At 35.6% G+C, this 26,010-nt stretch overlaps 1 protein-coding gene across 1 annotated transcript in view; it reads left to right on the forward strand.

The window, feature by feature from the left end:
• The window catches only part of PICALM (phosphatidylinositol binding clathrin assembly protein), a 112,746-nt gene that overhangs the window by 73,492 nt on the left and 13,244 nt on the right, over window positions 1-26,010 (forward strand). Inside the window, exons 12-19 of the mRNA XM_011938499.1 lie at window positions 162-265; window positions 6,885-7,034; window positions 12,589-12,696; window positions 14,231-14,362; window positions 14,456-14,486; window positions 15,299-15,398; window positions 20,122-20,181; window positions 21,982-22,086. Of these exons, the coding sequence (XP_011793889.1) occupies window positions 162-265; window positions 6,885-7,034; window positions 12,589-12,696; window positions 14,231-14,362; window positions 14,456-14,486; window positions 15,299-15,398; window positions 20,122-20,181; window positions 21,982-22,086 (790 nt within the window). The remainder of the gene's footprint in view (window positions 1-161; window positions 266-6,884; window positions 7,035-12,588; window positions 12,697-14,230; window positions 14,363-14,455; window positions 14,487-15,298; window positions 15,399-20,121; window positions 20,182-21,981; window positions 22,087-26,010) is intronic.

Genomic DNA, 26,010 nt, shown 5'->3' on the forward strand with positions numbered 1-26,010 from the left:
AAAAAAAAAAAAAAAAGAAACTGTTCCTCTTTTGAAATTTATATTAATGAGACTTTTCTCCCTTGTTTTTAATGTTTTTATCTGTGGTGGGCAGAGAAGGTGACCCTAAAGTAGCAAAGTTTTTCTGGTAAATAAAACACGTTTCCAAAATATCTTTCTAGCACATCAAAGCTGCCCAATGATCTGCTTGATTTGCAGCAGCCAACTTTTCACCCATCTGTACATCCTATGTCAACTGCTTCTCAGGTAGCAAGTACATGGGGAGGTAAGCATTGATGAATTCTATTTTAGATTTTACATTCATCTCTTCTCCTTATTCTGTGGTGTTTTACTTACTTGTAGTTTTTTATTACACTTGATACATGAGAACTTAATAAATATTAAAATGGCAGTGAAGCAGTTTTATCCCTTGAAGGTATGTTCATTTATTATGAATAATTTAGGAATTTATGTTCAAATAAATTATGAAATGATATTTAATAAAGATAAATGTAAGAGGAAGGACCAAGTGTATTTTTAGGTATGAGATTATTCTTTTAATGTTGAATTTTTATTTCATAACCAGAAAATGCATAGTGGTTATTTTGATTTTGGTGTAGAATTTTTGTTTTAACTTTTGGGGAAATAACTTATCTTTGTGTTAAGTATTTGATAAAGTTCTAATAAAACTCAGATGGTATTATCACACAGGAACTATGTTGTGACCAGGACGTCTTGACCAGCTGTATGGTCAAGACATAAATGTTTTAAATGTTTTTTAAATTAAGACCTGAAAGATTTTGCTAGTCAAAGAATTTTCCCCTTGTGCCAATAGGTATGTTTGCTGCCCTTAAGCATTTCTGAAGTGTTAGGCTTATCTCTCATAGCAAGATAAATTAATTATTCTAATGAGTTTTTACAGTATATAAACAAAGCTTTTTTCATTTTATTTTAATGATTTGAATTTAAGAACATTTAAAATTTTTTTTTTAAGGAACTATATCCTAGAAAGTAAGCTCTATGAAGGCAGGTTTTAAAATATTTTGTTCTGACAGGTAGTTTGTAAACGTTAGTTGAATACGTGGGCGCTTTCTCTTCTGGACAAGTTCTTTCGGTGTCAAGGTGGGGCACAGAGCAGATAGTGAAACCCTAAAAAATGCTAGATTTCAGGCTAGTTTTGTGAGCCTGAACTTGATTTAAAAAACTAATTGACTTTGAAGGCTAATTTAGCTAAATCTTAAGATCTGAGAGTAATTCCTAAAAATGACAAGATATTAATTGTTAAGTATTTTAGAATTATTTCAGAATGAACTGTAGATAGCAAATTAAGATTTAGAAAGGAGTTTCTTGATGCCCTCATGGTATGTTCTGATTTTTGAATTCTTAATTATTTTCTGCCTTATTGTGAATTGCTTTAGAAAAGGTTACTAGAATTAACATGATCATTTAAGCAGTTTCAGCTTATTTCCTTTTTTAAAAAATGTAGTAGTTTTTTTAAAACTAAGGCTGAGTTGTTTTTCTAAATAGATTAAAAATTTTACAGAAGGCCAAATAAAAATATATTTAACATTTCAAAGAAGCTAAACTGCAGTTCCTAATTGTTTTGTCTGGACACCACGTACAACTAAAAATGACAAGTTGAAGTTTCTACTTGAAATTGTTAAAGTCACATGTGACAACAAATAGACTGTTATGGTGGGAGAACAATTCTAAGTAATTTCAATCTGTAAGAATTGATCTATGGCCTGTTAGAAGACGTTATTCCATCAAAGTCTCTATGTGACAGACTGCAATATATTGGAATGCATTTAATCATGTTTTACTTTTCTATTTTAGTTTATTTTGCTTTGTATGCTATTTCTGTAAAAATTTCCCCCATATTAAGTCCCATAATTTAATCAGAATTAAATCCTGTCTTTCATATAAGGATATTTGGCTTCTGAGTTGGTGATAACCAAGGTTTTGACTTCCGCATGATGCTGAAGAGTATTTTAAGCCAAGAATGTTCTAATTCAAGTCAGTATTCATATCCAGGACAATCATATTGATATATATTTTTTTTAATTTTTAAAATTAAAGTTTAAACTAACTAAAAGTTAGACTGAAATAAAGAAATCTCGTATATGGCCAGGTGCAGTGGCTCACACCTGTAATCCCAGTACTTTGGGAAGCCAAGGCGGGCAGATCACACGAGGACAGGAGTTCCAGACCAGACTCACCAACATGGCAAAAGCCTGTCTCTACTAAAAATACAAAAATTAGCCAGGTTTGGTGGTGCACATCTGTAATCCCAGTTTCTCGGGAGGCTGAGGCGTGAGAATCACTTGAACCCGGGAGGCGGAGTTTGCAGTGAGCTGAGATTTGTGCCACCACACTCTAGCCTGGGTGACAGAGTGAGACTCTTGTCTCAAAAGAAAAGAAATCACATATATGAGAAGCTTAGATCGTAACATTAAATGCTTAGGGTATTTTGAAGTTAACTATTTAGCTGAACACTTAAATATGTAACAGTTTACATATAATGCTGCTCTTATAGTATATGACAAAGCAAAGGTATAATTTTTTTCATAATCCCCAAATCTTGTTCTATTCTTTTATTGGCTTTTATTAGCTAAAAATGAATGCCAATAATAGACCTAGTATTTAATTTAGTTCTTATAAACACCACAGAAATGATGTGCATTCCTGGTCATAGATAGATTAGTGATAAGGTAGAGATAAAGGGAAGAAAAATTTGTATGTGTATATGAAAGACATTTAAGATTCCACCTTTTGGTAGAATGAAAATGAGAGAACAGAAGCTCTCTTGTTGCCCTCATTGTATTGTTAATGAGCCTTGACTTTTTCAAGAAGTGTTGTGGAGTCTAAACAAGCAGTGGGTATTGAATACTAATACCTGAGAAGACCTAGGTTTTCATCACCCTGAACATTTTGTATTATAGCAAACTGAGTTTTTATAGCTAAAAATACACAATATTATCAGCTTGGTACACTGTTGAGTATTTGAAGCAAGATTTCAGATTTTAGTTTAGGTGTAATAGAATCCATTCTGAAGTGTAATTTGATTATCTGGGCAGGTGCAGTGGCTCATACCTGTAATTGCAATACTTTAGGATACCAAGGCAGGAGGATTGCGTGAGCCCAGGAGTTCGAGACCAGCCTGGGCAACATAGCAAGACCTTATCTTTACCAAACAATGTTTTAAAAAAAATCAGTTTACCGTGTGTGAGTGTAGGTATCAGTTGTTTAGGACTTAAAGGCTATAGTATGACTGTAGTGCCGTTTTAGTCTTTGTTTTAACTTTTTTTGGATTTTTTTTAATGACTCTAGTGTAGCATAGAATTAAACTTTTGGGCCAGGTGTGGTGGCTCATGCCTGTAATCCCAGCACTTTGGGAGGCCGAGACGGGCGGATCACGAGGTCAGGAGATCGAGACCATCCTGGCTAACACGGTGAAACCCCATCCCTACTAAAAAAAAAATACAAAAAACTAGCCGGGCGAGGTGGCGGGCGCCTGTAGTCCCAGCTACTCGGGAGGCTGAGGCAGGAGAATGGCGTGAACCTGGGAGGTGGAGCTTGCAGTGAGCTGAGATCCGGCCACTGCACTCCAGTTCGGGCGACAGAGCAAGACTCCGTCTCAAAAAAAAGAAAATACATATATATATATATATATATACACACACACACACACACGTATATATATATAAATTAGCTAGGTGTGGTGGTGTGCACCTGTAATCCCACATACTCGGGAAGCTGAGGCACTAGAGTCGCTTGAACCTGAGAGGTGGAGGTTGCAGTGAGCCAAGGTCATGCCCTTGCATTCCAGCCTGGGCGACAGAGCGAACCTCTGTCTCAAAAAAATAAACTTGAATGAATAATGAAAAAAATAATGGACAAAACTGTATTTAAAAATTTTAAACTGGGTGCAGTGGCTCACACTTGTAATCCCAGCACTTTGGGAGCTGAGGCAGATGATTTCTTGAGCCCAGGAGTTTGAGACCAGCCTGGGCAACATGGCGAGACCTTGCTTCTACAAAAAAAAGAGAAAATTAGCCGGGCATGGTGCCATACACCTGTGGTCCCAGCTACTCAGAGGGCTAAAGTGGGGGGATTGCTTGAGCACAGAAAGTTCGAGGCTACAGTAAGCCATGATTGTGCCATTGCACTCCACCCTGGGCGACAGAGCAAGACTCTGTCTAAAGGAAAAAAAAAAAAAAAAACTTTAAGGGATTTAGAATTGCCAGTTTAATAGGTTAACTTGAAATAGCTGGAGTGTTATTATTACACCTTAATGAATTGGTTTTTATTATTATAGTATAATGTCCATTAATAGATTAACATCTTGTAAATTACCTGTAGTGTTTCGTCAAGTAGATTAGGAACTGGTTTCCCTTATCTGATTGATCTAGTTATGAATACATTCGCACATATTTCTGAATATTCTTCTCTAAGGTGTTTCACGTAATAGGAAGTGATTGAAATTAGGTGCTAAATAAAACCTATCTGTCAGTAGAACAGCGGATAAGTGGTAACCTTTCTTGAACATGTGTTTTCTCATAAACCAATGGATCTGTTACAGAAATAATGTGTGTTTTTTTAAAAAATGACTTATTTCATGGCTTTTTTTTACATGAAAAACAGGTATTTTACTTGTCTGACAAAATACTATGTACTTTTAAAATTCTCTGCAGCTATTAATATCATGTATTTAAAAACAGAACATTTGGCTGTGTGTGGTGGCTCATGCCTGTAATGCCAACACTTTGGGAGGCCAAGGTGGGTGGATCACCTGAGGTCAGGAGTTCGAGGCCAGCCTGGCCAACATGGTGAAACCTCGTCTCTACTAAAAATAGAAAAATGAGCTGAGCGTGGTGGCACGCGCCTGTAATCCCAGCTACTCGGGAGGCTGAGGCAGGAGAATTGCTTGAACCCAGGAGGTGGAGGTTGCAATGAGCTGGAGGTTGCAATGAGCCGAGATCACGTCATTGCACTCCAGCCTGGATGACACAGCGAGACTCCGTCTCAAAAAAAAAAAATCCAAACTTTCAGCCTAACTGGCCAACTTTAAGCATAATGCAACTCCTTTCTTATGCAAGAAGAAGCTGGAGTGACATCAGTATATATATTAGCTAAAAAATATATATTTTTTTAGTACTAAAAACCACTGCCCTTGGTGGCTCATGCCTGTAATCCCAGCACTTTGGGAGGCCAAGGCAGGAGGATCACTTGAGTCCAGGCAGGGGTTCAAGACTAGCATTGGTATTATAGCATCTCTACAAAAATAGCCAGGCACGGTGGCACGTGCCTGTAGTCTCAGCTACTTGGGAGGCTGAGGTGGGAGGATCACTTGAGCCCAGGAGTTTGAGGTTACAGTGAGCCATGATTGTACCACTGCAGTCTACCTGGGCAACAGAGCAAGACCCACTCTCAAAAAGAACAAAACAAAAAAAACCCACTGCACCCCCCTGCAACTTCTTGTAACTATTTTCTACTTTTTATTTCTTATCGTTTTCTGATTCTTTTTTCCCAGTGTTCCATTTATTGGGGAGTGGAGTGATGGGAAAGATTTCGCGTTTGAATAGCATAATCAGTGTGTTTTAATAGATTTGTAAGACTTTATTTTTTTTAGTGTGAATTGGTTTTCCATAAGAATACTATTATAGAAAAGTTCTTATGTTACAGAAAAAGTTGTAATGAAAAGATGTGTTATTTTAAAAATCATAACCGATTTTCTTGATTTTTTTTTTTCCTTTTTCAAACAGTTGTATCTGAGCTTGCAGAATGCTTGCCTTGAATTTTTTGACTTTAAAGCAAATATGGCTATATCATAGTAAATGAGCTAGTCCTTAGGCCAGTGTTGCCTTCTTAATGTGCAGTAATACAATCTTGAGAGTAAAATACAGTACCTAGTAGGGTGAAGGTACCCCAGTATGTTTCAGTGAAGGTCAAGAACTAAACTAGAACAGACAAGAAAGATTCTACTGTTTAGAATTACAGGAGTATCTGCTTATTTTTAATTATGTTACAAAGAAAAAGATATGGTAATATTTTTGCTACTTTTTATTTTTTTCTTTCCCCATTTAGTTAACTTTTTAAATCTTGAGAAGTAAAGAAAAATAGGTTTCAGTCATTAGAATGATAATTATCTTGAATAAGGTATCAGTATAATATTTATCTGATTCTAGAATAACATTAGATAAAGCATTTGATAATGGTACATATTTGATATCATTCTAATAGGGAAACAACACTTTTGTTGTTCCTTTAGCAAATCATTTAAAGACTAAAGCTCTTAGATAGACATTCAAAGCTGTTGCTGATCTATTAAGTGGGCATTCTTTCATCTCTGTTCTTAATTATCTAAAATTCTTTTCCCCCATGCTTAGATTTTTTTCTTCATCATTATTTTTTATTTTGAATATATGCAAGAATTATCTGCACATGCCAGAAACAGCTTCTTACCCTTGATTTGTCATTACCCTCTTTTTTTCTTTGAAAGTTTACTCACGACACACATACCTATTGTCGATATCAATTATTCAGGTAAACACAGCTGTACCACCACGACCAACACACTCACCTAGGACAGGGAAGATTGGTGCAGGATGGGTGGCTTTTTATAAAAATATCTTGGTTATTGTTCTCTTTTTTAACTACCTCACTATTGGCTTTCTGGTGTTAACAAATAAAATGATTTTTTTCTAAGGATTAATTTTAAAATATGTTAAATGCAATTCTTCCATCTGGATAATTAGATATTTTTTGTTTTTGATAATTTAGATATTTAAGATTAATAAACGATAATATAGCTACTATTTTTCACTTTTCATCTTTTGACTAATTACAATACTAATTAATTTACTTCTTTCTTCGTTTTGCTGTAATACATTTGGACTGCACAGATCCTTTCTCTGCTACTGTAGATGCTGTTGATGATGCCATTCCAAGCTTAAATCCTTTCCTCACAAAAAGTAGTGGTGATGTTCACCTTTCCATTTCTTCAGATGTATCCACTTTCACTACTAGGACACCTACTCATGAAATGTTTGTTGGTAAAGTACCATTTAACCTTTTTTTCCAATCAATGTTTATACTGCCTAACTATATTTTACGTGTCCATTAATTACCTTAAAAGCACTGCAATAATTACTTCAAATTTTAATATCAAATTCTGAAACTAACCAGCAATCATGTAGTGAGTTTTTTAAATTGACACTAGTATCTCAATTTTATTTATACGAACTTGTAGGAAAATTTCTCTTGATGTTGAACTCTTTTTTTTTCTTTGTTTAGCGTTTTGTTCTCTTATCATGTTACAGTGCAGTACTCTAGCTGTCTAGTATCACATGCAGCTTCCTGTTTTAGTTTGGAGAACTGGTTGAAAAGTAACATCTCTTAAACTTACTTGTTTATATGTGTTTATATTTTCCTCTTTGTGCTTGGGAGAGAGGGTGGTTAATCACTTTTAGCAGCTATCTTTAATCTTTTGTTTCTCTTTTAGCTGTTGCATGTCACAGTTTTATATTGTCCAAAATCTATGCATATCTTTTATCCCATTCTGAAGGATTTCACTTTATTGATAGTATGGAGATAAAAGTGGGAAGTATCTGTTCCATTTTAAATAGTAAAGCAGAAACACAACTTGACTTGGATATTCTGTAATTGCAGTATAAAAAGGCAGAATTTCACACTGAGGTTATATAGGGAATAATAAGTTTTAAAATATATACTGAAGCTGAAATAAATGTTTTTGAATTCTGCTGAAAAAGATGCTAACCCTGCTCTCCCTGCAGCCCCAAAGACGATGAAACTTCTTTTTTTTTTTTTTTTGAGACAGAGTCTTGCTCTGTCGCCTAGGCTGGAGTGCAGTGGCATGATCTTGGCTCTCTGCAAGCTCCACCTCCCGGGTTCACACCATTCTCCTGCCTCAGCCTCCCAAGCAGCTGGGACTACAGGCGCCTGCCACCTCGCCCGGCCAATTTTTTGTGTATTTAGTAGAGATGGGGTTTCACCATGTTGGCCAGGATGGTCTTAATCTCCTGACTTCTTGATCTGCCTGCCTTAGCCTCCCAAAGTGCTGGGATTATAGGCGTGAGCCACCATGCACGGCAGACAATGAAACTTCTTTTGTTCAGTTCAGAGAAGCAGCTTAGGGTAATGTGAATTTAAATATTTCATTAAAATAGCATGCAGAAAGTCATCAGTATACCCTAAACAAATCGTGTAACCGTATTCTAAATATTCTGTTAGATATATATGAGTGAGGGGAAGGAAGAAGTAACTAGAAAGCAAGTTAGTAGAAGGAGAATAGACAAAGTTCCAAGTCAGGTCTTCTAAAAATATGACTAGTCTAATAGCTTAAAATACATATATACCCAAAGTGTGATAATTTATTGCAGTAATTCTTTCATGTCATTTTGATACAAAGTTGCCAACCCTTACTCTATAGGATTAAGAACAATCCAGAAAAATCAGAATAGCTATGTATCTAGGCAACTTCTGATCTTGACAGAGGGAAGACATTTGATACAATGATATGTGTAATAGGTAATAGTGTAATAGGTAGCTTGTCCTCATTGAAGCTTCAAGAACACTGAATTGTATGTCAAGGAGACTGAGTTGTGGTCTTAACTGTGCTGCATATGTGAGTGTCTGTGAAAGTGTCTAGGCTTGCTTTCTCACCTGTAAAACCACACATTAGAGGACAGGATCGTGTTGGCTAAAAAGCCAGCTGCCTCATATTTCTTCTCTAATGAGATACAGTGTTGGGTTTTTCTTTTTAATTTATGCAAACAGAATAGTTTTTTTAAAAGTACTTAATGGAGCCTTAAGTTCTTTTTTTAGTAAGTTGTAATTTGAAGAATACCAAGTGCTTGGGTTCCCCCCATTTTTTGTTTGCTCAATTACCCATCCCACTCATAACTGTTCCTCCCCTTCTCTTTCTTTTTTCTACCTTCTCTTCTTCCTGTTATTCCTTGCTGCCTCCCTAGCTGCTTCCCTGATTCTTTCCTTCCCCTTTCCCCTCTTTTTTGCCTGTCCTTACTCCTTTCCTGCCTTCCTGTCTTGTGTGCCTTGTCAGAATTGTTTGATTCCAGAATCTATTAGGGGTTTTTCAGTTTAATTCCAAGTATTTCACCTTACATAAAATAGTAAGTAAAACAAGACATTTTTTACTATTGCTATATAATTAAAAACAACTCAAATTTTATGAACTTCTTGAGCTTTTCATTGCTATTAGACCAAAAAAAGTGAATAATCTTTGGCAATTTTAAAATCTAAAAGCAATAAAGAAAAAAACAATGTTTAAGAATTTAAAATTCTTGTGTATGTGGACCACATCATGATTAGAATGTACTTCTTACCTAAATTATTATGTAGTCATCAGCTAAAATCTTAAACATTGTTTTTTTTTCTTTATTGCTTTTAGATTTTAAAATTGCCAAAGATTATTCACTTTTTTTGGTCTAATAGCAATGAAAAGCTCAAGAAGTTCATAAAATTTGAGTTATTTTTAATTATATAGCAATAGTAAAAAATGTCTTGTTTTACTTACTATTTTATGTAAGGTGAAATACTTGGGATTAAACTGAAAAACCCCTAATAGGTTCTGGAATCAAACAAATGGGGGTTCAAGTCTTGGTTCTGACAGGCTTACTAAATCTTTGACCTTGGGTAAATTATGTAATCTCTCTGTTTCCTCATCTATAAAACAGGGATAATAACTATGTCATAGGGTTTATGTGAGGTTTAAATAATACCGTTTATAAAGCCCTTGCATAGTGTTTAGTAGTGTTTAATAAATGGTAGTAGTTACTTTGACAAAAAAGTATGAGTCCTAATTTATTGTAAAACTACCACCAAAATCAATTAACAGTCCAACCAAGTTTTGTAAAAGGTATTTGGAATGCCTTTCTTTCCCCAAAGCTTGTTGATCTTGTACTTTTCAGTTAATTTATTACTGTCCTCTTGAGATTTATCCTGCAGGCCAGTGGTTTCTAAATGATGAACTGTGGGTTGGTGCTGGTTAGTGAGAAAGTTTTCACTGAGCCTTGGTGAAATGGAAGAGTAAGCAGGACCCGTGTAATAATACCATAAAGTTAACCTTAACTCAGAGCTCAGCGCCTGATCTTTTTAGCATGTGCACGTGCGTGCGTGTGTGTGTGATTTCTGTAAACTTTCCCTTTTAGAATAGTGATACTAGCTGGGTCTTTTTGTTTTAAATAACTTTTAAAAATTAAAAGTTGGCAGTCCTGATAGTTTCACAAAAAGTTGATGATGTGCGTTGAAATTAGGATGCAAAACTCTAACCTTGTTGGTGTGTGTTTTTCAGGCATGCAATAATTACTTAAAAAATTGTTACTTTGGAAATAAACTGCTTGCCTCCATGATAACTGTGTGACTTTAAGCAAATATTAAAAGCTGATTTCCTATTGCAATTTATTAATTTTTTTAAACTTTTTTCCTCTGTCTATAGAGGCTTTTAAAACTTGAGATACAAGTTCTGGATTACTTTATAGTCTTTCTAACCTTTTATAGTTTTAGGTAATTATGTTGTAATTTCACAGATTGGTACCTCTAGGTATTTCAGGAGATGGCTCCTCTTTTTACAGAAAGTATTGAAGTCATTTCTGTGTGACTATAAAGGATAAGCTTATCTTTTATATCAATCATATTCTAGAAAGTTGAGGCAAAGTAGCAGGAGAAAATAGGAATTTGATATATTGGCCTAATTTTAAATTATTGTTCCATATATAATCTAAAAGTTAGTGACATCATAGCCAAGATTGTTACCAGAATGATTTAAAGAACATTGTCTGTACTGCTTACACCCTGATAATAGCATGGGCACATAATTAAGCATGATAGATATTTTTCTTGAGTAGATACATTCGCTTTGACAACCAGTAGTAAGCTGATGGCATAATTCCTAAACAGCTTGCACACTTAAAAATATTATTAAATTAGTAGGTCTAGGATTCTCAGATCCTTTTCATGAATAGTCAGGAGATTTATATACTAAATTATTTCATATTTTGATAGTGTTTTGTGTTCTCGTTGTATGACCAATGTCTTTGAGTTAATAGTAGTTTAAGGGTTATGTGATTATGGAACACGATCAAACTGGTACATTCTCTAAAAATGTGTGTGCTATAGAATAGTCATTATAGGATGTGTAAAATGGTACTTTAAAGTAGTATCATTAATGTGTATCAGCTTGTATGGTTCTTTGCTAATAACAAATTGTTGTTTCTGTCTTTGAGGAGCTTCTTGGACATCTCACCAAATCTTATCCTACTTTTTACAGTTTTCTTTGAGATCAGTCTTTCTAGTACAACATGCATCATTGTACTTCTTTACATCCTGGTGTTTGTTATACATTAAGAATTCAAAGTGAGATTCTGACCCAAATAGAGGAGGGGAAGAGAGGGATCCTAAGTTTAGGACACCAAAAGTTTAACTTCTCCCTAATGGTGTAGTTGTTAACCTTCTAATATAGGTGGTTTTTGTTTGTTTCTTTGGTTTTTTATATTCTGACACAGTAGGATTTAGAAAAGGAAGAGACCTTAGAAGCCTTATAGCATTCCAAAAGGTGAAATAATTTCTTCTTTGTGATCCTTGCGAGGTTGCTGTTTATTTGGATATACTCAATCATTGAAAGTTCTCCAAATCACATGACAGCCCTAATATTTTTAGGTGATTTTAATTCTTTTCAGCCCTTAGACATTCAGAACCTTACTCAAATATAACCTCGCATAATTGGAAACCTTATATTTGTTAACTCTGTATAGGCTGATCTTAAAGACATGAGCTTATTGTCTGTGTAATACTACTAGCATTAGTGTAACGCAGGCAAGAAAGAATAAGGTCTGTTAATGGTTTTGTGTTTCAAGAGTAGAGTCAGCTTAATTAGTATGCTTGAGTTTATGCTTGTCATCCCCACTGTTACAAGTACTAAGTTGAAGTTAGGGGGTGGTTGAGAGTTGAAAGTGGCATATCTTTTTTCTTTGATGTTTTAAAAGCACATGGATACAGATGGACATAAGGATTAGTGAGTTGCAACATTGAGAATCCTATCACTGAACTTAAGCTATTTAGCTTTTGATTAACTGTTGAAGGAAGGATGGAGAGAAATATGGAAAATGGGTAGGTGGGAGGGAGAAAAACTTTTATCTTGGGGATACTGAGAGGTTTCATACTTGTTTTTTTAAACACTACAGAGTTCTTACTGCATTCTCAACTGATCCCTTATATTGCGTATGTATTTTGCTTCATGCAAAATCTTGTAATTTTAGATGTGTTTAGTTTTTTAAAGATTATCCTCATACAAAATTAAGGTAAAAGATACGCAAAGATTTCTGTAATGAAGCATATTTTCAGTTCAGTGTCAGTTGCTCATTTGTTAATTTTGTCAGTAGGATGATTTTGTTAGGGAAAACCCAATCACTGCAAAAAATGTGATATAGAAAACATTTTGCTTGAAGGATTGGCTTTGTTTTTGTTTGGGGAATTTACTGCATTTTCCATTCTGTTGTCATCATTATTAAACAGTTGTAAATGTAGAGTTATTAAATAATTAAACTTTTTTTTCCATTTTGGTTTACCCAGGATTCACTCCTTCTCCAGTTGCACAGCCTCACCCTTCAGCTGGCCTTAATGTGGACTTTGAATCTGTGTTTGGAAATAAATCTACAAATGTTATTGTAGATTCTGGGGGTAAGGAAAAAAATTTTATTAAAAATATTATGGTGTCCTAATTTAGATTCTGTGTAAGGAAAAATAATACTGCTTTTAAAATGTTTAAGTGTATTAAGTTGGGGTAGCCAAAGAAATTGACCCATCCCCCCAAGCACTAGACGAGAACTTCAAGGAGCTGTTTAGTCATTATTCTTTTATTGGTGCCAGTTTAGACTTTGGGAACATTTTGTTAGTCCTAGAGCAACATAAGAGAGAAAAAGAGATTTAGCTCTATAGAATGCTAAGTTGCTTGTGACTATGTGTAGATGTTGTGCCTTTTTAGGCATGCAATTTTTACCTTTACTGAAATGAATAATAACAGTATTGTATCTTAATGTATGAAATTGGCTATGTTTGTAAACTAGAATAAATAACTTGTGGTACCTTGACTTGTTTAAATAATCTATTATAAATAATTAGAATGTATTAAATAATCAGGCCTGTGGGTACAGGAGCTTTTTATTGTTTTATACATGGTTCTTATTATGATTCATTTGTCTTAAAGAAACTTTATAGATCTGTAGAGCCAGGTTTCCACTTTGTGTTTTCATTAATACCTTGTTAATTTGAAGTGCCTGTAAAACTTTGACACTCATAATTTTGTTCTTACTCTGGGATGGCCTTTGATTTTGGTTAATAATTAACTTTTAGCCATTTAGAGAGAATGTATTGAGATGTTCTTAATTTTATAACATATAATTAGTTATCCTCCAAAAACTAAGAGGCAAGCCTGTAAAAAATATGTGTGGACTAAGAATTTATTTTTTTCTGTGCACTAGTAGATTTATGGTAATATTTTTTTGCTGCATTAGATTTTAGTTTGTCTTGCCTAGGAAAGTGGAGAGACCAATCGTTGTGAACTATCATCTTTGATGACTTTCTTTTTCAAACTCTAATATTCCTAGATCATACTATTGAGTCTCATAGAGAGTTTGATTGGATTTTCTTTTATTTTCTATCCTTTGGTGAGGAAAACTTAAAGAATTTTATTTTCAGTTTTAAGAATTGTCCTCATTTACTAGATGGGCTTATGCAATTACAGTATTTAGCAGTTTCTTAGATATAGTTCACTCTTACATTCTCTGCTTTTAAAAAAAGGTGTATAAAATCTTATTTCTTAATGCAAAAGGAACTTTTTTCAGAATTCCGGAGAGCTATTTTTTAACCTATGTTGCTTTAGATATGAGTCTTCAAAAAATTTTGCTGGGCAAGCAGGAGAATTACATTCCTTTTTTTCCCTTTTATAATACTTCTCTCTTATCCCCTTTAACCCTAATGTAATTTTGTCATGAGATAAGAGATGATTTCTGTCAAAACAAATACAGCCTTCTCAGTCAGTTCACTGTGAAGTTGTAAATTTCTCCATTTTCCATTTAAAGACATTTACTAATGTCTGTTTTTTGGATAACTTTTCCAGTGAACAAACAAGGAGAAAAGGCAAATACCTCCTTTAGAAAACCATAGCATCATAAAGTTCCTTACAAATTCTATTTCGTCTGTTTGTAACTTTAAGGCTTTGATGAACTAGGTGGACTTCTCAAACCAACAGTGGCCTCTCAGAACCAGAGCCTTCCTGTTGCCAAACTCCCGCCTAACAAGTTAGTATCTGATGACTTGGATTCATCTTTAGCCAACCTTGTGGGCAGTAAGTAGTCTTTGGATACTTTAATATTCTTTTATGTTGTTTTATTAAACTGAGTCTCATGTTATAAAATGCTTTTTTTTCCTCCTTTACTAGATCTTGGCATTGGAAATGGAACCACTAAGAAGTGAGTGTTTAATACACACATTTTTTTCTCCATGTGTTATTTAGAGGTTGACTTGACTTTCGTCTCAAAAGTATGTATAGAGATGTCAAGTCTGCATCTTTTTTTTTTTTTTTTTTTTTGACACAGAGTCTCGCTGTGTTGCCCAGGCTGGAGTTCAGTGGTGCAGTCTTGGCCCACTGCAAGCTCTGCCTCCCGGGTTCACACCATTCTCCTGACTCAGCCTCTCAAGTAGCTGGGACTACAGGCACCTGCCACCATGCCCAGCTAATTTTTTTGTATTTTCAGTAGAGACAGGGTTTCACCGTGTTAGCCAGGTTGGTCTCAATCTCCTGACCTCGTGATCCGCCAGCCTCGACCTCCCAAAGTGCTGGGATTACAGGCCTGAGCCACCGCATCCAGCCTTTTTTTTTTTTTCTTTTTTCTCTTTTTTTTTTTTTAACAGAGTCTCGCTCTGTCGCCCAGGCTGGAGTGCAGTGGCACTGTCTTGGCTTGCTGCAACCTCCACTGCCTGGGTTCAGGCAATTCTCCTGCCTCAGCCTCCCTTGTAGCTGGGATTACAGGCACGGGCCACCATGCCTGCCTAATTTTTGTATTTTTAGTAGAGATGAGGTTTCACCATGTTGCCCAGGCTGATCTCGAATTCCTGACCTCAAGTGATTTGCCCACCTTGGCCTCCCAAAGTGCTGGGATTACAGGCGTGAGCCACCACGCCCAGCCTCAAGTCTGTATCTTACTCTGTTCAATATACGTAGATAGTTAAGGAAACTTTATAATTAGAGACATTTAATATTCTCACTTATGTTTATTTAAAGTGATGTAAATTGGAGTCAACCAGGTGAAAAGAAGTTAACTGGAGGATCTAACTGGCAACCAAAGGTTGCACCAACAACCGCTTGGAATGCTGCAACAATGGTGAGTTGGAAAAGCTTCTGATATACTAACACTTGAATAATTTAGTTAAATATGTAACATGAAAATGTTTTTAAAGTGATAGGCATAAATAGATTGTTACTGAGTTTAGAAGTGTAAGTAATTTGTATTTCTTTTACAGGAAGCTGGCTGCTTATGTTTACCAGATATATTTTAGTGGCTAACAAGTATTTAAGGGTTACTTTGTGCCAGAGTTCATTCCAGTAAATACTAATGTTTTATTTTTGATAATTCTATTAATGTGTTAGTAACTATTATTATCCCCATTTTACAGATGAGGAAGTGGAGGCACAGAGTTATTAAGTAATGTGCTCAGGATTACAGAGATCTTAAATCATTAGTTGAATTTTTAGAACCTAGGCAGCCTAACTATAGAACATATGTCCTTAATCACTACTCTATATTACTGACCTCAAATTTATTTATTTTTCTAACATATAAAATCTTCTGATTTCATTATTGGTAAAGAAACTATACTTGCTTGGGTTTTGTCATGTAATTTTTATATATAACAATATATTTGACAATTATATATATGTCATATAACTTATACAGTTGATTCTCATTGTTTGTGACAGTTAAGTATTTGAAGTCACGCCAAACACTGAATTAGTGAACACTGAACCCTTGCTAGGGGAAATATATACATACATGTGTATGTCACATAGATGATCCTTTTAGAAAACTTCATTCTAGTATATTCTATTTTCTTTATTTTACAAAAGAGGAAATAAAGTTCAGAAGTGTTAAGTGACTTGCTTAAGGCTGTCACACTAACTGGTGCCAGAGTTGGAATTTTAGCCCTGTCCAGCTGGCCCCAGAGTCAGAGTTTCTTGCAGTATCATGGACTCCCCATCCTCATTCTCTATCCTCTGGTCTGGTATGAGAGCTGAACCAAGGCAGAGTGTCCTTTGTTCCATCTCAGCTGGAAGTGAACTGTATTGGATGAATCAAATTTTTGCCACTCTGCAAATGAGCATGAATGGCCTTGAAAGCACCAGGAGTGTTGATTTTTGGTGTCACAAAGTTTATCAGGTAGGTGAATTTGCAAATATGGAATCCATGGATAATGAGAATTAACTGTATTTTCTAATTAAATAATTAGCATCTAGTAATGAAGAGGTTTTAGCATGTTTTTAATTACTGTAAGATATGGTAGACCCAGAATAGCTTTGTGGCTATTTTCCCGTCCTTGGCCAGTTTCTGTCTTACCAAACAACAAATTTTCGTCAAAGGAAACTCCTTGTGGAAAAGTTTGAAGCATTCATTCTCCTGACAGTAGACTAGTAGCTGTGTTTTGATTACACGGGCTACACGTTACTAAGAGCTATCCTATTACTGTTAGAGGCCGCTGTTGCCCTTATAGCCACTTCCAGAGCACTGCCCTGTTTTCCATGGGTTAATGATATGTTAAAATTAGTAGGACTGAGCTAAAAAGAGTATGTTTGTAAAAATTTGTGCATTTTATTATATAGCTTGAGACTTAATAAATGGAAAGTAATATTGAGATTTAGCTACCTTTTAAGGCAGTTATTTTTTTGTTTTTACAGATAGTGTTCACAGCCATAACTAATTTTATTATTATTTTTTATTTATTTATTTTTTTGAGACAGAGTCTCGCTCTGTTGCCCAGGCTGGAGTGCAGTGGCCAGATCTCAGCTCACTGCAAGCTCCGCCTCCCGGGTTTACGCCGTTCTCCTGCCTCAGCCTCCCGAGTAGCTGGGACTACAAGCGCTCGCCACCTCGCCCAGCTAGTTTTTTGTAGTTTTTTAGTAGAGACAGGGTTTCACCGTGTTAGCCAGGCTGGTCTCGATCTCCTGATCTCGTGATCTGCCTGTGTCGGCCTCCCAAAGTGCTGGGATTACAGGCTTGAGCCATCGTGCCCAGCTATTATTATTTTTTTTATTTTTATTTTTTTGAGATGGAGTCTTGCTCTTTCGCCCAGACTAGAGTACAGTGGTGCGATCTCAGCTCACAGCAACCTCTGCCTCCCAGGTTCAAGTGATTCTCCTGCCTCAGCCTACAAGTAGCTGGGATTATAGGCGCCCACCACCACGCCCAGCCAATTTTTTTATTTTTAGTAGAGACGGGGTTTTATCATGTTGGCCAGGCTGGTCTTGAACTCCTGACCTTAAGCGATCCGTCCGCCTCAGCCTCCCAGAGGGCTGGGATTACAGACTTGAGCCACCACGCCCAGACTAGCATCACTGATTTTAAAACTTTGCATTTAAGTAGTTTAGATTTTTATATACACAAATACACAATCTTAAACCTGTAAATGTTGCTCACTTGAGGGAATTGGAACATGTATCACCCCACTTTTAAAGATTTTTTTTCCCCCTAAATGTAAAGCAGTTGAAAAGCAGTTTTAAGTTGACATCCATCTCTTTGAGTCTGAATCCAGTCTTCTTCCCACTATAACACACCTCATCGACTAGGGTATGGTAGGAGTTTAGAGTAGTGGATTTTATGGTCTCATGTGTGAATTATGACATTGATGATGTATGAGGAATGATATAAATACCAATGCTACTATTAAAATATAATGAATATTTTCTTAAGTTAGTATTAATCTATATGAAATATTAGGAGTTCATAGATAGCACTTAAGACTGACTACTAAAATGTAATAGGTATTTAGTCCTGTAGAATTTGTATTTAAGTTGATAACAGTCTTTATCTTGCTGTGTTATATATGGTAATGTGTATCATCTAAGGATTTTGCTAAAATACTTGTATGTATTTTATGGAGTTTTCTTTTTAATGCCTAATGTTTGGGGCTGATAATGTGATTCACTACTTAAGATAAACTGCTGCTTTTGACATTTCTTTACATTTCTAACCTTTTTATTAATCCTTAAACACTGTCAAGGTTTTTCAGTGTTTTTTTAATTTAACACAAATTCATTGGAATTTTATTAAAATGAATATTATACTACAAATTATTTTAATTAGTGCTTGTTTTTTTTCTGTGGTAAACATCTGGTGCAGCCCTGTTTATGGGATGCCCAGAATTTAGCGCTATTGACACTATTGATAGAATTGATGTTTTAATGATACTTGTAATCAGTAAACTATTTTTTATATAAAGAGATGAGGCCAAAGACTACAATTCCCTTGTCAACCTTGATAGTGTTTTAGTATAGATGTTCTTTCATTAGATACTGGAAATACAAGGAATTTTAGGTAGTTAGTGAATGTACATGTGAACTAAAATGCTCTCTGTGTATTTTCTGTTGTGTAAGTACTTGTTCTAATCCAGTGTTATTGCATTATGTAATTGTTCTCCCTGGGAAAAACAGAATGGCATGCATTTTCCACAATACGTAAGTGACCAAAAATGAGCCTTTTTGCAATAAATTGGCATGCTATTAACCACTGCTGTAGCAGAATCTCATAACCTTTCAGCTATTGTTTTCACATTCAGATTTTCAATGTGCCAGAAATTCTTCCTAGCATCTACTGATTTCATGGATGTGTTGCAGAATTGATTCTGATGGTGGCATGGGAAATACCGATTTTTTTTCTTGCTTAATATTCCGCCATTTGCTGCCAGATGGCTGGGTGTCTGTGTGTGTATCTGTGCTGCCACTATGCACTTGATGACTTCTGAATGAAGGGAAATGTTGATTGTGGTAATGTTTAAAATAACAACTGCATGAAATCTTACAGGCTTCTGCTCTTCTTGGCAGTTTGTCTACTGCTCTTGCAGATCTTGGTTTTTAAGTAGGGAGAGACCAATAAGCCCTACACGCTCACCCAAATACTAAACTTAGAACTGTTCACTTTAGTGGTTTTTTTTTTAAAGTTATACTTCATTTAATTTCTCCATGCATATGTTCAAATTGCCATATAATTTCAGTTATTTTATGTTTTAGCAGTGTTATTGGTCTTTCACCTTTATTCAATTTCAGTTTTCATTATGAGAAACACACACAGGAAATGTTGTTAAGACAGCAACTATATCTAAAATGATTCTGTTCTCAAATTGTATGTTTACAGATAATCAAAGTAGTAGAAAGAGGGGAACGTAAACATCATAGTGGTAGATGGTTCTTTTAAACATGAAAGCATGACCTGACCTAATTGATTGTTCCTCTTAAATAATTTTTGGAATAAATTAGAAAGCTAACGTACATACTCTGTATAAGAACTATGGTTCATAGAGATAGTCGTACTTAATAGTAGTTTGAAACCTTTGGAGTTCTTTGAAAAGAGTAAGATCCTTAGAAACTAACTTTTTGGAAGATCAGGTTATTGATTGATTGGAGATCTTTACTTTTTTTTCTTTGAATGCTAAACCAATCAGGTACCTAAGTAAGAAAACATTCAATAATACTTTTTCTGGGTAAACATTTTTTATGATAGTGATAGGCTTTAAATTTTACAACTATTTAGAACTGTTTAAGATTTTTTTAAATCTAAAGATTTTTAAAGCTGTAAAAAGCATGATGAAATCTTAGATCACTACTGTATCTAAGTTTAAGTGGTATATTTTTCCTTTCTAATAAGTCTGCTTTTCTGCTAATTTCAGGACACTTTTTTTCACTGACCATTAATTGACAGTTCTTAATGATCACAAGTGTCACTTACTCACAGCTGTCTTAGCAATTCTTTTTAGTGGAACTACAGCTACTAATTCCTTGAACTCAGTTGACACACATGAGTTATACTTTCTTGTTTATTTTTCCTTTCACTATGTTAGGCACCCCCTGTAATGGCCTATCCTGCTACTACACCAACAGGCATGATAGGATATGGAATTGTAAGTATTTTCCCAGATACAGCTTTTGGAAAAAATATTGATTCATATGTAATATGCTTTTATTACAATTTAACCTAAAAATGAATTTAGTGCTCCTCGTACACCTAGCCCTAGTGCCTAACACAGTAGAACCATAGCATTGGCTTCATAAGCGTGTCTAGATTAATCATTATACAAGAGATCTTATGCATTAATGTTCATAGTATTACTTGGTTTATTTTTCTCCTCATAACTTTGCTGGCCTTTTATATTTCAAACATTCATGTTAATTCTGAGCCTTTGTTGCTGTGACCATATATTAAATACCAGTGAGAACTTACAACCTAATATTATAGGGCATGGGAAGGATTAACACTTGAATTGTATAGAGGTAAATTTAGTCTGATAAAGGCTAGAGAAATTTTCCTATGACAGTGGTTATTACAGTACAAAAACAGTCTTAACCTTTCAAAATGCCACAATGCGCATTTTAGATTGCCCTTACTTTCCCAACTCTCAGTATATAGAGACTCACTTAAGTAAGAAATGGTGCTAGTAGCTTCAACCCACCGGTGTATATTTGAGGAACTGTTCCTGGTAGAAGGCAGTGCCATGTCCCTTGGTGTTACTATTGTGCCTGTTACGTTATTTCTTTATGTATATGATATGGAAGTAACTCCTTTTATACATGTGGAGAAGTTTCACAGCTTTTTTTCACAGTCATTGCATTAAAATGTCTGTTGAGGCCGGGCATGTTGGCTTACGCCTCTAATCCCAGCACTTTGGAGGCCACGGTGGGTGGATCACCTGAGGTTGGGAGTTCAAGACCAGCCTGACCAATATGGTGAAACTCCATCTCTACTAAAAATACAAAAATTAGCTGGGTGTGGTGGCACACACCTGTAATTCCAGCTACTCGGGAGGCTGGGGCAGGAGAATCGCTTGAACCCAGGAGGCAGAGGTCAGTGAGCTGAGAGCATGCCACTGCACTCCAGTCTGAGCAACAGAGCAAGACTCCATCTCAGAAAAAAAAAAAGTCTGCTGAGAAACTCAGGCCATAAACTTAAAATGAAGCTCTAAATGCAAATAGTAGTCTACTTGAAACAATAAATAGAACTTCTTGAAAGATTTTAGAGCATTGCATTTTAACCAAAAGAGTAGTCTGTATGTGCATTCTTTTTATACTAGGTAATGTCACTTACTAGGTTAATTTTATACCCTGTAGTAGTAATTTTTAAAGAAACATATTTGGTTGAGATTCTGTTTTCAGTTACTCAAGAAAGAGTTAACCTCTGGTGTGTAATTTAAGCTCTTTTATTGATTCTTATGTGAAATAAAATGGAAGAACTAGAGCAGGCTTATTCAGAGAATCAACTGTCTTCACTTGTGATCACTTGCATAATGGTATAAGAACTTGATTTGTTATACAAAGGCAATTTACTTTGAAATATCTTAGCAGCAAAGACAGAGTCTTAAGTTTTCTTGATGTCTAAACCTGATAAATTTGGAAGCTCTTAGTCTGAATCATTTTATCTGTTGTACTACAATAAAGTTTAAATTTTGCAACTCATCGAATAGAAAAAGTTAGGCTTTGTTACCACATTTTTAAAATGAGCATGTTAAAGACTTTACATACCAAAAGAAAAAAAAATAGTCTTGAAAGTTTGTAGCTGTTAGTCTTACTTATATTCAGAGGAAGTTACCCTTTGAGTCAAGCAAAGGTACTAGGACCTGTCATCCCTGTTGTCATTGTTATTTACTTGTCACAATAAGGAAGATGGTAGTCAATATCTTTTAACTTGATAATTTTCTCTTTTTTAGCCTCCACAAATGGGAAGTGTCCCTGTAATGACGCAACCAACCTTAATATACAGCCAGCCTGTCATGAGACCACCAAACCCCTTTGGCCCTGTATCAGGAGCACAGGTATTACAGACTACATGCAGCTGTGGTAATGTACTTGATTTGGAAGGAATATGATACTATAACACCCTTTTGTACAACTTGAGAAACAAGTTACTAGCACTTTCCCCCTTCATTATGGATATTGCTTGCTTCATATCTTATATAAGAGCTTTAGGAATATTGATTATTTGGAGGGAAAGGATAAGTAGATAGCAAATACTAAAAGACAGAAAATTCTTGGTAACTTATAGTTGGTGGATCCAAAGGATGATTTTTCTGAGATTAAGGAGCCTACTTGCTCTTCATGATTCTGGTGTACTATCCTTTGTGAACCCTCCAAACCATTAACTCAGAGCTTTAGTTCCTTGGCTAATGGCTAGAATGATGCTACAGCAGGGTGTGTTGCCCTTGAGATGCTTGTGAAACTCTTGGCAACTCTCCAGAAAGTTTTGACTGTTATTTTTTCATTAGATAACTTTCTGCCACTGAGGATTGTTTTCAAAAACAAACCAAAAAAAGGAATCAAAAAGCTTGAAATGTCATGCTAAACTAGATTGTTTAATCTACAGAGACTTTCCTCTTCACGTGTTTCTATGGGTTTTCTCTACCAGTTCCTGAAAATACGCCATAAATATACATTGTTTTTTATCCCATTATTATTGCATTAGAAGAGTGTGGGGTTTTTGTGTGTGTGTGTGTTTTGTTTTTTTAAGGTTTTACTCATTATGGTTAGAAGACATAGGAAATTCCTTTGTTATTCACTTCTCTGGTGGCATACTCTGGGATGAGGCCGTTGTGAAGTGGTAGGGTGGTTTATCCTTCTGTGTCTGCGGCTCTGCTCATACTGTTTGGCATTTAGAAGTAGTTAATTATATGCATTCGTTAGAACACTCCTCCTTTTCTTAAATGGTTTCTAATGCCAACTGATTGGTTACTGTATGTGTTTAATGCTTATTTGAAAACATTTGAATGAACATTTGGTTAGTGGACTTGTTATTCCCCTTCCACTTGAATGCATATATATTACATTTGCCAAAGCATACAGTCTTACATTGCCAAAATTAGTTCATTTGATCCAATTTGAATCTAGTCTGTATGCACAGTAGTCCCCTCTTCTCTGGGGATATGTTCCAAGGCCCACAGTGGATGCCTGCAAGTGGGATAGTACTGAACCATATATATGCTATACATATATACCTCTGATAAAGGTTAATTTATGAATTAAGCACAGTAAGAGGTTAATAATAATGAATAATAGAACAGTAAGAGTATACTGTAATAAAAGTTTTGTTAATGTGTGCCCTTGCTCACGAACATGCTTGCTCTCTCCCTCTCTGTCTTTATCTCTCTTGAGCCATCTTAATATCCTCTACTTACCTATTTTCAGACCACGGTTCACTTCGGGTAACTGAAACCACAGAAAGTGAAATAGTGGACTGTATTTCATAGACTAGTGAAGCATAGGCAGTCCTTTCATTTTTCAGCCTTTTTGAATATTGCATCTCTTAATAAATTGATATCTCTGTTGGCTGAGAGTGGGTAGTGAATTTAGTTCTGATTAAGCGGTAAAATGCAATTAATACATTTAGCAACATGCCTCTTTTTTTACCCCGCCGTTTGTCCGTGTTAAAATGACTTCCTTCTTGCTCTTTAATCAGTTAAGTATTTACAGTGAAAATTGAAAATAACTTGGAGTCAGGATAATTGACAGAGTCATTACTTTTATAAGTCAGTTACTTTTTATGTATTTGTTTTTATAAAATAGACTGAGTATTTACAGTATTTATAGTAACTACTATTGAACTTTTACCAGCAGTAATCTGATTACTGGTTTAACTTGATAATCTTTTAAGAAGTATATTGATGATATCCCTATCTGTTGTAGATGTTTTCTTGATAAAGATTATGTCTTTTTCATGTCCTTTTGTTTTTTATTTTGTTATTTGTACATTTAACTTTAGATGTGTATCATTTACTTTAAAAATTATTATTTTTTTTTTTTTGCTACAGGAGACTAAATGATAGAAACCTAAATGTATTTAAGTAATTTTTTTTTAAAGCTATAGTCCATGCTAAAGACTTATTAGGGACCTTTGACTACAGAAGCTTTTTTCCTGATATGTAGTTAAACCCTTTACCCCCTCTGCATCTTGATTTGCAGGCTGTTGTCAGAATATATTGCTACCTTAAGCTTGGATACTACCAGACAATTTCCAATTACTTTTACATACATTATGTCACCTGATTCTTTAAGGTAGGGTCTGCTCTCACTGTCACATTGTATAGGTGAAGAAGACAGATTTGGAAAGGTTCTTCAGCTAATTAAGTGGTGAAATCAACTTATCCCCAGGTATCTCCTATTCCTAGTCCAGTGCTCATTTATACCACTGTCTCTCTGCTAGTGGGACTGAGCCCTTAATGGCCAATATGGTAGCACCATCTTCTTTTGTCAGCAGTGAACAGTCTACACACTCCTTTGTTTTTTCTGCTAAATGTGTAAACATTTACACATTCAGGATGTAACTACTGTAGTTGTAAAGAATATCCTCTACAGTTTTGGGTAATAACCTTCGATCTTGAAACATTGTGTATGAGTTTTGCTTTTAAAGAAACTAAACATGTTTTTTTTTTAATGTTGGCAAAAATCTACCTTTAAAAAATTGTTGGCCAGGCGCGGTGGCTCACACCTGTAATCCCGCACTTTGGGAGGCCGAGGTGAGTAGATCACCTGAGGTCAGGAGTTCAAGACCAGCCTGACCAACATAGTGAAACCCTGTCTCTACTAAAAATACAAAAGTTTTCTGGGCGCTCGGGAGGCTGAGGCAGGAGAATTGCTTGAACCTGGGAGGCAGAGGTTGTTGTGAGCCTAGATCATGCCATTGCACTCCAGGCTGGGTGACAAGAGCTAAACTCCCATCTCAGAAAAAAAAATTGCTTGTCACCCAGCATCTGCTCTGTTTTTGTTTTGTTTTTTGAGACAGGGTCTTGCTCTGTCACCCAGACTAGAGTACAGTGGTGCAGTCTTGGCTCACTGCAATCTCCACCTCTCAGGTTCAAGCCATCCTCCCGCCTTGGCCTCCTGAGTAGCTGAGATTACAGGTGTGCGCCACCATGCCTGGCTAATTTTTGTTATTTTTTTTAGAGATGTAGTTTTGCCATGTTACCCAGGCTTTTCTTGAACTCCTGAGCTCTAGCAGTTCACCTGCCTCAGCCTCCCAAAGTGCTGGGATTACAGGTGTGAGCCACCGCACCCACCAAGCATCTGCTCTTAACCCAAGTTTTATGTCCTGTTGCCTTCTAAAACCCACATAACCCTTTCGTAGAAACCAGAAAAGTGCCAGAATTTCCTTGTGCATGAAAAGAAACAGGGACAGAAATATCTTTTCCTAACTACTTTATATCAGAAGAGAAGTGAATGAGAACATTAGGGTAATAAGTTTCTAGTTGAAAGATAAAATTTGAAATGAGTACTTAAGTATTACTGAAAAAGCAAATGAAGGAAGCAAATTGATAACTAGAAAAATAAAATCAGGCAGCAATGAAATGGCTCATAGAAGCTTTGGTCTCTCTGCATAGTCATTTGAATCATTTGAAAGTCAGAATCTTAAATTTGTTAATGTTACTTTTAATTCTTTATAACTCCTTTGTTCTCCATGTGTCTAATCACAAAGGTCCCACTAATTGTTTCTCTGCTGTAATTAGACCCACTCTTCTCCCTGCATTCTACAGCTTTCACCCAATGTTGGAACCTCTTTATTCACGCTTGTTTTGCAGTAGTCACTCATGTTCTTTGCCTCCTCAATTTAATCTATTTTGTAAATACTGGAATAATCTTTTGTAGGCAGTATTTGTAGCACCTATCTCCATACTCAAACATTTAGGGAGGTGAATCTTTTTTTGTGTGTGGGTGATGGGGTCTCTCTGTGTCCCCCAGGCTGGAGTGCA

This window comes from Colobus angolensis, unplaced genomic scaffold (assembly GCF_000951035.1).
Source record: "Colobus angolensis palliatus isolate OR3802 unplaced genomic scaffold, Cang.pa_1.0 Scaffold174, whole genome shotgun sequence".
In the NCBI taxonomy this organism is placed as follows: domain Eukaryota; kingdom Metazoa; phylum Chordata; class Mammalia; order Primates; family Cercopithecidae; genus Colobus; species Colobus angolensis.